Here is a 14,878-nt window from a genome sequence, read left to right as displayed (position 1 = left end):
TTAAATGTTTTTTGTAGAGTAGTCATAGTGAGCAAAACGTGATAAAATACATGGATCTACATTCTCCCTGTTTTCTGTCAGTTTGGTCTGCAAAATCATCCAAATTACTGTTTATCTTGAGATTTTTCTGATTCTGGATAACATTCTTGTTAGGATGAAAAAAGTTTACTGGTGTGTATTAATAACTGGAACTTTTTATATACCTAACAAGTTTTCGCTGTGGCTCTACTTCTGAAATACGATTATGAAAGATAGTTTTGGTTATAATGAGACATGCAAATTTTCTTTAAAAAAAAAAATTTTCCCAAAACAAACCACTTCCTAAAGGTAAAACAGTTCATTTCTGCTAAATGTGCCATTTAAAACTAATCCAAAATTATATTTTTGTGACATATATAATTTTTGGAAAGATAGTCAAAATGTGGCAACTAATGGAGACATCTTGTCTGAAAGGGACGTGACCTTACTGAGTTAATGGGTTTTAGAGGCTGAAATTTACAGGTTAGTTTTATATCGCCTATATCTATCGATATCTGCAAAAAATGCAAACAATTGGGGTTGGTCTTTAAGGCAACTAGTAAGAATCTCTCAAGATACAAAGGCAACAAATAATGTCAATATTCCTAGGCTCTTAGTGAACATTTTTTTACATGAACTTCCTCCCTCACCTCCAATCCCGATATATCCCATCATTAGATTCACCAACAGGTGAAGGTCAATACTCCAAGGCTCTTAGTGAACTTTATATGAACTATATTTCAAGGCAATTAGTGAAAGTCTCTATATAAACATCCTTTCTCACCTCCCATCCCAATATATCCCACTGTTAGTCACACGAACAGGTGAATGTCCATACTCCAAGGTGCTCAGTGAATGTCTTTATATCATTTCCCTCTCACCTCCCATCCAGATATATCTCTTTATTTTTTATGAATTTTTTTGTTAAACACTGTGTTAAATTTTAAGAAATTTTGATTTAAAACGGTACAACTACCAAACTAATGAATATTTCTTTAAAAGCTGTCATAGAAATGTTTAAATTTGTATGAAGAAAAGCTCAACCAAATTACAGGTCTATATCTCTCACTAATAAAAAGTTATATTCTTTTGAAGTAAACAGTCTCTAACCAAAACAAGAAACTGAGAAAGCTTGGAAAGAAAAACTGAAAGCTTAGTAACTTCTAAACTAATCAATATTTTTTTAAAAGCTCTCATAGAAATGTTTAAATATGGATAAAGATAACTTCAACCCAATTTTAGGCCTGTATCACATGTCAATATAAAGTTATAAGGTTTTGAACTAAACAAGCTTACTAAAACAAGAAACTGAAAAGGCGAAGGAAAACAAAGTGAAAGCTTAGTAACTACTAAACCACTAATTATTTTTTTAAAAAGCTCTCACTGAAATGTTTACATATGTATGAAGAAAACTTCATTCAAATTTTAGGCCTGTATCAAATGTCAATATAAAGTTATAGGGATTTTAAATAAACAAACTGTAACAAAAACAATGAACGAGCAGAAATATCAAGCTTAGTAACTTTGTTTTATCTAAGCCTTTCATGTAATTTACCTGTTGAATGAAAAATATAACCATCTTTCAATGTGTTACTACATATAACTTTAACATAACTAATAAAATTAATTATTTTGTTCACTTTTAGAAAAGTCAACATGGTTGTGTTGTGTACCCGAATTCTAACTAGGCTTCAGAGAAGTACACAGTAATAAAAACAATGGTGTTTGCAAACATTGAGCAACACAGTTATAGGTTTAGTTAGTTATATAGAAGTTCAGTGTCCACTAGCTTCATGGTTTTTGCCATCCTTGGTCTTTTGCTATCTAACACTTAGTGATGCTGTCACATATTGCTTTCAATTTTTGTGAGCATTAGTAGGAAACACTCTCATCTTTCTTAGCCTTCAGCTGCAGGGTGATGGGATGATCATCAAAATATAATTCTTTCCTTAAAGAAATTATTTCAAAAGCTTATAGGGGAGTATAACCTATTCTTGCGGAACTATGCTCCACTGGGGGCATATAGGAATAATAAGAATAACCTATTCATGAAATCTAGAGATACATCATTGAGTGCACCAGAATTTGAGCAGCTGCTCATGTTCTGTTCCTCTGTATGCTAGGATTATTTTATGAATTACCTCTGTAGTCACATGGATTAAAGATGGTTGATTTTTGTGGCTAGGTGGTTTCTTATTTTCTGTCAAAGATTTCTGGGAAAAGGACTATAGCTGTCTGGCCTTTTAGGGGGCTGACAATGATGTGCTCTCTAGACACTGAATGGCTACAAACTTGACTAGATAGCAGTTTTCATTGTTTGTTAGGAATGTTATACATAATTGTCTTCACATTCTGTTTGTTACATTTGGTTGGAGTAAGACCATCCAACCCCCACCCAACCTTTGTTATCTGTGCAAAGGATGTAAAGCTGTTTCCTTACATTCCAGACAAAGTACATAAATAACTAGCATTGCCAGTTCACTCAAATTTGTAAATGTTCACATATAGTCCTGATTACTAACGAGATTTGCAGCAGAAATTAAAACTTCGCTGTATTTTCAGCTCGCTTACCACATGACTGATGGTGATTTTGACAGCCGAATTCAGTTCACTAAGTTACATTTTTTTAGCTGCTTCAACGGTCTAAGAATGTCCTCGTGGTTGTTATTCTTTCACACGTGGTATTTTGAGAAGAAATAAGCGTCTGACAGGCACAATGAACATTTAATATTAACGCTAATGTCTTAGAAAGAAAATATCCCAGAACTAGCTTTGAATTACTGTCGACATTTGTTTACATCCGGAGGCCATGAAAGTTGCATTGTGGGATACCCGAAGCCTTCCGAAGCGTGTTCGTGTGACCTATGAACCCATCTAGGTCGGCATTAGTGAATTCTGATTGGCTATATGCAAAGTATGTTATGCATGCATCCATATAAGGAAATTTCCGACCCTTTGTGTCATCTAGAAAATAGCTTGTATCATAGCGTGGGGCCTTCTATGGGTCTTGACCTAGCCTTTGTTTGAAAATTCACGTAATGACCTTTCGACCGATATACGATGTGACACAGTTTCCCACGTGGCGGAGTGGGTTGCTATGTCCCAAACATTCTCTATTCTTGCTAATTCTGCGCTCGGTAAAAGTAAATAGGATAGAAGTAGATGTTTTTGTTGATTAAAGAGACATATTTCTACACTCTTTAGTGAAAAACCACTTGGTGAGTGAATAGAACAAAATCTGAACTTTCACAGTATGACGTAATCTCAAAATGGCTAAAATGTAAAATTTTTGACAATTTTATGACCGGTGCTTGGCCTTAAATTTTATTTTCTTAATCATACACAAGGAGCACTGGGAGCGTACAAACCTGAAAAGTGTGACAGGGCAGAAGTGCTCACTGCCATAATGATCAATCATCTCAACACGCACAAACTTGACATAGGTTGGCTGAACATTCAAGGGAAATAGCTGTGGCACCTTCTCACTAGTCATCTCAAACAATCCTGCCCCCAGCCAGTCTTTGGTAGGGTACCTTGAACATATACATTTGCATGATCATATTAGTTTTAAACTAATCTAACCGTTGTTTTTCATTGCAAATTGAGTCACTAGTAGCCACTCTTTGACAGGATACTTTTAAACTGATCAAAATAATTTTATGTGCAAATGACATTTTAGCAATCCATTTAATTTGAAAGGCATCTGGTTGTAGACTATCAAGTTTGTTATGTCCAGTGAGTGGTAAAGAAATAAAAATAAAAATAATTTCATCAAGCATGTTTCAACAACCTGTTGTAGCTGTGTAAAATATTAAAATAAATGAAAGAGATCTATAGATGATATAGCAAAAAGTAAAAAAATTAAAATAAGTTTCAAATTTCCCCTTAAGTCTAAAACTTCCTGTTTTGTAATTACTAGCTGAAGTTCCATCTTTTCACAAGGTGAAACAACATTTATAATTCTTGGATTATCATGTCTGGGACAAGTTACAGAAAATGCACCATTATTGTCACAAATCACATCTTTGTTGTAAAATTTCCTTTCTTTATTGTAATTTATGACATAAATGGAAATTCAGCTATCAGATGTGTTTTAGAAGGATTTCTTCGTCATGCCATTTTTGCATTGTAAGCAGTACGGAGTCCTGCAAGAATACCACACTTCCTATAAAACAATTTGGAATCAAAGGAAAGAAACTCACATTTGCAAATTATTCTACAATCACAGTTACTTCCTCATTTCTTTCCATACAGTTTGTAGTCTAGACCAGGGGTGGGAAAAGTTTTCTTTTTGCAGGCTGGTTTCAAAATTCTAAGCTATATGGCAGGCCAGTAAAATACGAAAAACCCAGGCCAGGTGATTACCCAACAAACCTAGAGATAATGAAATCGATAGCAAATGAGTACACAATGGCCTTCACTTACCGAATTTAACAATAAAGTGAAGCTGTTTACATTCGCTCGCAATAAGGCTTTAAAACAGCCTTTCCTTTGAAGGCAGCCACCCCCGTGCTCTCTAACGACTCCATCAGACATGTCAGCCAAGTTATTTGCTATCTTTGTACTCTGTTACGGACTGCTGATTTGTACACTGTTGTACTTTATAAATTAAATTTCAAAATTCCGTAGGCTAAATGAAAAACAGGAAAACAAGAGTATTTCACATTTTGGCAGACTGGTCGATATGACCTGCGGGCCGCACTTTGCTCACCCCTGTTCTAGAAGGCTATTTCTGTGAAAATGTTGGTATAATCTCCAGTCTTTAGGTGCAAACAATTTGTAGATTAAGGACAATATATTTGATAATTGTGATAAATAGCTGCCATTATTTAAGATAGGTATACCAAAGCAATTCTTACCTGTCTCCCAGGGAAACACGAAATGAGCGAGGCTGGGAGGAAAAAAGTTCCAGACTGGCTAATTCCACAGCTTTGGCAGCCACTGGCTCACACAACTCCACTACAAACCTGCATCAAGATGTAGAATTGCCTTATACACAGGGTTAAATCTTCACCTGTTTTGCCACTGCACTGAAAACCTCTCCAAACTTTCAAATAGCACACCACAATAAACTCACACATGACAGCAACATACAACCTCTCACACAACAAACTTTAATTTTTATCAAAATCTAGCCATTCATTGCTTTTTTTTCTCTAAGGTTTCAGTTGGGAATTTCTCTCTCTCTCTCTCACACACACACACAAAATATGCAAGCATGTGCAGGTGTGAGTTCTTGAATGGCTGATGAATGACTTTGTGGAAGAAATCTGCATCGGCAGCTACACCAGCAATCCCTACCACCCCTACACACACACAACTATTTTGTGTCAAGGCTACACACACTGATTCACATAGGGATGCAAGCAGACTAAATGTAAAGTGCAAGAGAGCTGGAACACTAAAGGTCATCTATGGTCAGTCTTTAGCTGAGATTTTGCATTTACCTGGCTTCTATAATCTTTCTTTTAGTGTATCATATACAATAAGTGCTGCTCTAAAGGGTTATCTTAGCCAAATTCGTTGGTTTTTTTCAAGACTGCTATATACTATATAAAACTGCTGAAAGTACGTCATAGTACCTGAACTTACCATTTTTTGGCACTACAAGGGTTCAGCATGTACTCATCTCGATTGACAGTCAACATGTGGTTGGCATTTTCCATCTCAGGGTTCGATGCCACAACCTTTGCTCCACAACTTTTTGCTGCATAGTTGATACGTAGTTTCTGGCTAATAGCAGGTGATACTACCGACATCAAACCATCTTCATCTCCTGTGCAACAAGATTATGGCGAAAATATCAGGTCTCATAGCTTCGCATGTATATAAACCCACATGCTAAAATGTCATGTCTCATAGGTTTACATACACTGGAAACCACATTAAAATGTCATGTCTCACAGTTTCACATGCACTGAAACTGACATTGAAATTTGATATAATATATTATTCATAATAAGTGTAAGGTGTGTTTTCAGCATTGGTCACTGACTGAAGAATGCTTTAGTAAAATACGATTTCTTTTTTTCGAAATATGATTGGTCTGAGCCCTACTCACCCCCTGTAGCAGACTTCTCTTTCTCTTGCTCCTCAAGAACCTTTTTGCGCCATTCTTCAAAAGACAAAAAGTCCTCTTCCTCCATATGCTTGTGGCCATTTGTTTCTGCAGCAGATGCCTCTCTCTGTTCTTGCTGGCGCTTGATGGCCAAGTCTCTTTTGTCCACCTCTATGCCAGCCTGTAAACGGCTACTAGAGCTGGAACCAGACATTTCATGTGACCGTCCAATGGACATGTCTGCTGATAGAGATGATTCATCCTGAGAAATGGATGAAGGTGGGTGGAGGTGTTCTGTGTCCTGCATAGTCTTATCACCAAATGAACTGAAAATAAAGTGACATCACAGCTTTCCTGTCAATAAAGGGACCTATATACTTGACAAAGATTACATTTCAACAACAGGCTATAAAATTATGAGACCAGAGGTATAATGCATGAAGCAGGAAAATGGCTAAGATCTGGAACTTTCACAGACAGCATAGTGTAAAGTGGGCTCTACCATATAGAGCTTTATGATTTGTTCATGCTTTTTGTCAGGATGTGTGTGCATACATATGTTTCTGATAATATATAAGCATTAAAATATTATCAATAGGTCCAAACTAAGATGTGACACTATAATGATTCTGCCATACCTCAAGTCAGAATCATATATAAAAGCACAAGTGAGTTACCATACAATGGGGTTATTTTCTTCTTACATGAAATAAGTTTGCAGAAATGTTTGGCACAACACCTCAGAACCAATAAAAGTTAAAAAAAGAAAAAAAAAAGAAAAGAAAAAGTATCTTTCTAAAGTGTTAAAAACTGAAACAAGTGTAAAATTGTTTGAAAATGACCACCTTACAATCACAAACTTCATATGGAATACCATAAAAAGCTCTAAATTATTGCCTTGTTAAAGTAGCAGCAACAGGGACATCTCTGGGTGTCTGCAAAGGTATCTGTGAAAGCAGAAAATCACTTGAAATGCCCAGCTGTGTATTCTCATCAGCATATTCGCTCATGGCCATTTGTAGTCTGTCAACAGCGACTGACTGAAGAGTGTTTTCACTGAGGGTCATGTCATCATTTTCATCTCTTGCTCTTTCATCATCTGCTGCTGCAGCAGCAACAGTGTCCACACACTGTACTGTTTTCTCATCTGCTTGTAGCAACGTGGCCACAACACTGTCTTCATTACTGTGCTTTACCGGCACTGTAACCCTTTGAAACAAGAATGGTTACTTATGAGTAGAGACATAGCATCAAGCTGTCAGAAGTCCAAACATTTAATGATCACGGTTAGTAAAGCTGCTAACTCTACCACAACCAAACCCATAATGATCATGGTAAACCATGCTACCAACATACCTCATCTAAAATCACAATGACCACAACCAACCAAGCTGCCAGCCTATCTCATCAGTGTCTCTAAAATTAATCTCAAAGATACCTCTATTGGGATTTGAATGTAAACTTTAAATGAAGTTTAATCTCTGCTATTCATCACTGCAGGAAAGAGAGTGAGTGACAGTGTGTCTGTGTGTGCATGTGCACACATGCACTTGTGCTGTGAGGTGGATTTGTGTGCACAAACATGAATTTTCATTCAACTTGTTTATGTCTTCTATCACTGTTGCTCAAATATCCAAAGTAAATGCACCCTATAGTAAAGAGTAATAGTCTGCAAGGCAAAGGTGCCTTTAAGTAAATGTACCTTATAGTAATGAGTTATATAGACTGCAAGAGAAAGGTGAGTGCTATAACAATGTAAATTCACTTCATGTGACATTTCAATGCATTGTTTTTACAGACTGCATACTGTTGCACACATAAGTTGTGCTCAATACACAAATGAAGCCATTTCCCCCACTTAGCAGTGAAGACTCAACTATACCGTAAACATGGGGACTTTCATCAAAACATCTGTCTTTAAGGTTTATAATAAGCACAACATCTGTGCTGTACCTCTCAGATTTGGAGTTTCTCTCTGCATCGTCCTGAGTGGGCACATCCAATGTCTCCAAGGTTTGACGATTACTTTCCCCAGCATTGCTTTTCTGTACACAAAACACTTATGTTGTAACCAATCTTCAAAATTGTTTACAACAAAATGTAGCTAGGTGACTATCAGTAATTTGTTGTTTTCAAGGACAACCCAAGGCAAACCTAAAACAAAACTCTAAGAATGCACTGAAGCCATTAGTTACTTGCAAAAATGAAATATTTCGGAAAAGCACCTGTATGCTGACCAAAATCCTGATTTCTAACATGACTAAAGGCTGTAGCTAATGTGGGAGAATCATGTACATGGTCATGGGAGGGCATAACAGCCAGTCTATAATGATGACCTTCTGTATATCATGTGGTCATGGGGGCATAACAACCAGCCTATAATGATGAGGGAATTGAAGTCTTGACCTTTTGTATATCTCAAGCATCAGTATTTAAAAAAAACAACAACAAACAAACAAAAAACAACTAAAACCTAGTCCTGCAAAAAGTGCTTGATCTCTTTTTCAGCTTATCTATCAAATCATAATTCCCTTCACTAAATATTATAGACAGTTTCACAATTTAATTCAAATATTTTATATACAGTCAAATCTCCCTACTATGCCACCCCGCTACTATGCCACTCTCGGTATTATGCCACTTTTGCTCGGTCCCGACTATAAATTCAATGTAAAAAAAAAATTTACTATGCCACCCCCTACTCTCGCTACTATGCCACTTTTTTGTGATTGTTAAAAGGCACAAGTTGTGAAATTCCGCGCAGTGCTCGACTATTATACTGTATGGTAGTGTGGGACATTGCAGTTAGTGGGGATGGAACAGAGCACGCACACAGGGAGGGTGGAGGCTGGCAATGTGGGGGGTGGTGGTCGCTGGCCAGGTGACAGCCACGTGACAGAGGGAAGGTGTGAAGGGGTCGACTAGCGACAGGATGCAGGTGCGCGGATGTGGTTGGGAGGGGTGGAGGTTGAAGAGGTGAGGGGGAGAATGAGAGGAGACAGCTAGCGAAGCCGACGATTCTTGAGAGCTTTGGACCAGACCTGGGCAAAGGCCTCCTGTCTCTGACCGGCCCGCCCGCCAGTATATATACTATACATACAGTATTAGGTAAAACTGAGTTAACTATATTAGTCCGGCCCTCTAAAACCATCCCAATTTCTCATGCGGCCCCTTGGGAAAATTAATTGCCCACCCCTGCTTTAGACTGACGGGTAACTTGAGCAAATAAAGCCGTTTTTACGAACCCTCTCTACTATGCCACTCTCGCTACTATGCCACTTTTGCTCGGTCCCGGTAGGTGGCATAGTAGGGAGATTTGACTGTATCTTCCTTCACCTAGCCTATGCAGCTGGGTTACTATAAAAGTTTTCAGCCTTCTCCGATGTACTTAACAGATTTTGTATAAAAGATTTTATGAAATTACTATACAGTTAGGCTCTACCACGAAGTGACTATACTACTTGGCTCGACTCTGTACAACAAGATTGTAACCTGAAGCAAGTCCGTGTCACTTTCTTGTAGCAGTTTTTCTCCCTGTTGCCTGACTCTGCTGCCTTCCTGAACATAATCTGCTGTTGGTGCGACTTTATTGTCATTCTCCAGGACATCATGCGCACCATAACTATTGCCTATATACTGATCTGTAAGTAATCCTGGGAGTGGTTGCTGCTGCTTAGCATGAGATCCAGGTGGTATCTTCTGTTCTTCAGTCAACTGGCCACCAGGCTGATCAGCATGTGTATGTTCTGGTGGACTCATGCACACTCCTACAATATGCCTGAAACATAATGTACATGTACATTAAGGAAACTAATAAGCAATTAATCATGCAACAATGTAACCATTACTAAACAATGTCAATAGAATGGTTTGTTCTCTCTGAATTCTGAGAGAAGTTCCATTGCTATCATACCAGATCTCACCCTACACACACACACACATACACTGTACCCAATCATTAAAAAAACAAAAACCACACACACACTCTGTATCACTTTTTTACCTATATATTTCATATGTTAGTTCTCATTCATATTTTTGCATCCATTTCATTTGTTTCTTTATGAAAGGTAGAGTCATAAGACATCCTATGATAAAATTATTATATTTAAACATTACAAATAATATCATAAATAATAGTCTCTATAGTAGTCTCCAAAAATCCCTCTATAATTAATTACACTGAAACTTAAGTAATAAACTAGACCTGTATGAGAATGAAAAAAAATGTGCTTGGAATATTGCCAAAACTACAGCTGAATATATATGCTGGGGTCAGTCTCTCCTTTCTTGTTCTTTGATATTCGGATATGGTCCGATCAGAGGTAAGGCTGGGAGCATAACCTATTAGCAGCAATGCTCTTTCTTATTACACAATGGTATTTAGTATGCCAAAATATAGCTTTGTTAAAGACCAACCTGAATGGTTTGCATTTTTTGCAGATATTGGCAGATGTAGGCGATACAAACCTAACCTGTAAATTTCAGTCTCCAAAACCAATCAGTTAATTATCTGCTACCCAAGTATGCACCTGCGATGAACCAGCGCCGCTAACAGTGTACTATATCACATTGGTACACCATTCACAACATTGCCTGCAGTCAACAACAAACAGAGCGACAGTTTGGACTATTCAGATGTTGAAAGTCTGCATTTCTTGTGCTAAAGTAGCAGTTTTTCAGAACCACGAGAAATGCAGACTGTCAGCGTTCAAATAATCCGAACTGTCACTCATTCTCTCTCTCTGATTGCTGTTGACTGGTCGTAATGCTGTGAATGGTGCACTAGTATGACGTAGTACACTGTTACAAAGCTTATTGATCGCAGGTGTAAATCGTAGCGGATAATTAACAAATGGGTTTTGGAGGCTGAAATTTACAGGTTAGTTTTATATCGCATATATCTACTGATATCTCAAAAAAACACAAACCTTTCAGGTTGGTCTTTAATAATGGGTACATAAACTCATAACTGCTTAAAAGTATCAGTACGACATTAAAGACTTCATTTGATCCTCTAAGACCTGTCAAAAGATAAGACTGTTATCTAAGCTTATTTATCTCTGAAAATGCGTTTCACAAACTGACGCCAATTATTCAAACTGACACATGACAGTTAAATCATATGGGATATTGAAATACTCATATGTTTTGTTATCTTGGCATTCCTTTTATATACTTTTTCTAAATTTAATTAAAGGGGAACTTCAGAACAGGTACTCTTTGCAGCAAAAGACCTCCAATAAACATCTCCATTTCTTTAATTAGTTTACATTTACAGTAACAGATGCACTGAAGAATTTATTACCAAATCACTTTAAAGATTTTATATCTGATATAAAGTTTAAAACCTTCATTAACTGTCTGATAATGCATGACATAAAAAGCTGATTAAAAAAAGCTAGCAAACATAATAATGATGATTTATAAAGGATTTTTCCAATGATTTGCCCAGAGCACTTTACATAAATAATATATAGACTAAATCATTAACAACCATGCACCCATATTTGCATATAACAGACATGCTCACTTCTACAACACACACACACACTCACGCACAAAGTAAACTACAGACATACGTTATGCACGCCTATGGTCAGGACAGGTGAAGTCACTCTTCTGGAAAGATGCATCTTAAGTTTAGACTTAAAGGTGGAAAAAAAATCAGAATGACAATGTATGCAGTATTTAAATGAACCCAGACTCCTAGGGCTGGTTTTTATATCTATTTTTGATCTTATTTGTTTAGTCCATGATGCTGTAGCCTTAAAGTATGATGTTTGCTCTGCATATGGAGAAACTGGATAAGCATCTAAAGTCAACTAATGGATGGAGGCACCTTCTACTAGCACACTGTTGACAGGAATCAACTCATACCTAACTTCGAAGAAATGCAACACGACCTCTAGTCTACCTAATACTAATAATGGTGTGAGCTTTCATAGAGGCAGTATCCCAGCCAAAGCCAGGCTCTCTGTGCATTACAAACACAAAAATGCATGACAGACAAAATTCTCATGGCTCTGTAAAGTTAAAGTTAAAGATCTATAGTCTCTTGTCTAGAGAAAACAGTTCAATAATCAAACACGAAGATCCGATCGTCAGGAGAATACCCGGATAATTACACAGCAGAAACACATGACTGTTTGGTATCAATGTAAAATCTATCCCAGGGTTTGACTTGCAAAATGAAGAAAATGTTTGAGGTTAGCCAGATAGGATTAACAGCGATAACAAAGTTGATACTAGCAAAGGAATAAATAAAAGCCATAGGCAAATAAACAGTCAAACACAAAGCTGATGATGTCAAGAAATGTGCGGATCGGTCCAATAGGAACTAAAAGCACAACAAATCTAAGCAGAAAACAAAGAGTTGACCCCCATCAAACCTGTTAGGCAAAGGGACACTACTCTATTGTCATTCACCCACAGCTCATTCTACACAACAATTCAAAGTCCTATTGCTTTCTTTGATACTAATGGGTCTATACAAGACAATAATACATGACTGGTCATTATCTCCCAAAGTTTTATCATGTCAGATCACATTTAGTTAGTGGCATGATAATATAAACATCACACAGCTTTTACCAGTAAATATTTCCAAACATATTACTGATATTTATTCAGCAGCTCAGTAAGAATCAGAGATAGCCTGTACAATAAATGTCACTCCGATTCTCTTGCCTCCTGTCGCCATTCCTCTTCATCCTGGCCATGGACTAGATCATGAAGACTTCCACTGACAATGAGAGGAGAGGGATCAGATGGACCATGACTATGACAGCAATAACAACACTGGAAGACTTGGACTTTGCTGATGACATTGCCCTGTTGTCGCATCGCCACCAAGACACAAAAAACTAATGCCTACTAATTTTAGGAAAAAACTAATGCCTACTCAGAAACAGCTGGAAACCTTGGCTTGAAGGTCAGTGCAAAGAAAACGAAAAGTATGAGAGTGAACGCCAGAGTCCAAGACAGCATCAAACTAAATGGAGAAGAGATTGAGGAAGTTGACAGTTTCACCTATCTTGGGTACAAAATGTCAAACACCTGGGATGCGGAGATGGAGATTCGAGCCGACTGGCGAAAGCCAGCCACGCCTTCACCTCACTCAGGAGCACATGGAAGGCAAAAAACATCAGTCAGAAGATCAAGCTGAGAATCTTCAAGTCATATGTGATCAGCACCCTCCTTTACGGATCCTAATCATGGAAGATGACCAAAACCATCAGTAACAAGCTTGACGTCTTCCAAAACAGATGCCTCAGGCACATACTTAACATCTTTTGGCCAAATACCATCACCAATGAAGAACTCCACCAACAAAGGCATTGGCAATGGATTGGACATGTGCTCCGCCAGCAGACAGCAGACCTCTCCCGAGTTGCCCTACGATGGACTTCAGACGGCGGAAGAAAACAAGGCCGCCCAAAGGAAACTTGGAGAGGAATAGTGGAAAGGGAGATGAAAGGAAAGGGATGGACATGGGGTCAGCCGATCGACATCAGTGACGGACTCTGGTTAAGGCATATGTGCAACCTGATGCACAAAGAGGATTATATAGATAGAATTGTATGTATAATATAATGGAAACATCTTTTCCGCAGCTTGTGGAATAAATGAATGAATTAAGAACGACAACTTTAACTGCAATAAATTATCATTATTTAGATAAATACTTTATAGTATATTACATCAAAATTAGATGTCATCTACCACTCATACCAGTATGTCACACTGAACCAATACATTCCAGAAGTAAAATAAAGCAAGCATCAAAGTGTATTAATATGATCATCTAATCATCGTCCTTTCCACCAAGACACTGACACACGTCTGAATGCATCCATATATAAGCGCATCCACATCACGAACCATGGGAATGACAAGAGAGAATGTAAACAATATAGTTCAATTAAAGTTACTTGAAATGTAATGTTCATAGCATAGTTATGTTTTATTTAGATTTTTTAATCGTTTGTTCATTTATAATTTTGACGTTGGCAAATATTTAAAATGTTCATGACAATAAGCTTTCTCATTTAATTAACCCGAGATTGGTGGGAATCGTTTGTAATGAAAGTAAAACATGTATACGACCATCGTAGGTGTCTCGCTACAATGATCGATTTGTCGCGATTTACACTTATTCTGTTATAATCGTGTTTCCTCACGCAGTGATCGAATCCGAATGCTAGCTTTCTAATCTACTCGGAATCTGAAAACTTCCATCATTCTTCAACACTTGAACAAATTAAAAAGTTAATGTACTTATAACTGGAGACCACATAGAACTCTGTTTAACTTCATGCATTTTTAAACTGTATTTTTCTTCTAGACTCTGTTTTCAAATGTGTACTATGTACATATTTTAAGAACAGTGTGAATCAAACATTGAAATATTTGAAGGATTTGAAGGACAGACACCGACTGAGGTACAGACTGAGGCAGACGATTTTTTTTCCGACATCAACTGACAAAAACACATTTGAAAAGCAAGGAAAATATTCAAAGCTAAAACTCACCTTAGAAATGGTCCACGGAAACAAACTATGATGAGTATTAAAAAATCTAGCTTCATAGTTCATTGTTTCTACAACGACTTACGAAATAATTAACGAAACATGCGGGGTACGACACACAGTCGTCTGTATTCAAACAGCCATCGCACAGCGGCCTTCCGCTCTGACGTGTACTTAGCCACTGCGCATGTCCACGGGGGAAACACCTCAGTCGCCACCTGCCAAAACGAGGCGAAAGGAAATTCCATATCCTGCTGATTTAGTCGCCGTT

General features: G+C 37.5%; 1 protein-coding gene across 3 annotated transcripts in view; it reads right to left on the bottom strand.

The window, feature by feature from the left end:
* LOC112576028 (SUN domain-containing ossification factor-like) overlaps positions 1-14,878 on the bottom strand; it is a 35,753-nt gene that overhangs the window by 19,552 nt on the left and 1,323 nt on the right. Inside the window, exons 1-8 of one of the 3 annotated variants that reach the window (XM_025258232.1) lie at positions 14,611-14,815; positions 9,569-9,854; positions 8,030-8,121; positions 6,974-7,285; positions 6,080-6,402; positions 5,611-5,794; positions 4,878-4,985; positions 3,387-3,551 (exon numbers count right to left, since the gene is read on the bottom strand). In XM_025258232.1, the coding sequence (XP_025114017.1) occupies positions 3,387-3,551; positions 4,878-4,985; positions 5,611-5,794; positions 6,080-6,402; positions 6,974-7,285; positions 8,030-8,121; positions 9,569-9,854; positions 14,611-14,666 (1,526 nt within the window). In that variant the 5' untranslated portion in view covers positions 14,667-14,815. Of the gene's footprint in view, positions 1-3,386; positions 3,552-4,877; positions 4,986-5,610; positions 5,795-6,079; positions 6,403-6,973; positions 7,286-8,029; positions 8,122-9,568; positions 9,855-14,610; positions 14,816-14,878 lie in introns of those variants that run through there. The other 2 variants (XM_025258234.1, XM_025258233.1) reach the window with 2 other exon arrangements.

The sequence above is a fragment of the Pomacea canaliculata genome, linkage group LG11, assembly GCF_003073045.1.
Source record: "Pomacea canaliculata isolate SZHN2017 linkage group LG11, ASM307304v1, whole genome shotgun sequence".
Classification (NCBI taxonomy): Eukaryota; Metazoa; Mollusca; class Gastropoda; order Architaenioglossa; family Ampullariidae; genus Pomacea; species Pomacea canaliculata.
This window is presented reverse-complemented; position numbering and strand designations above follow the sequence as displayed.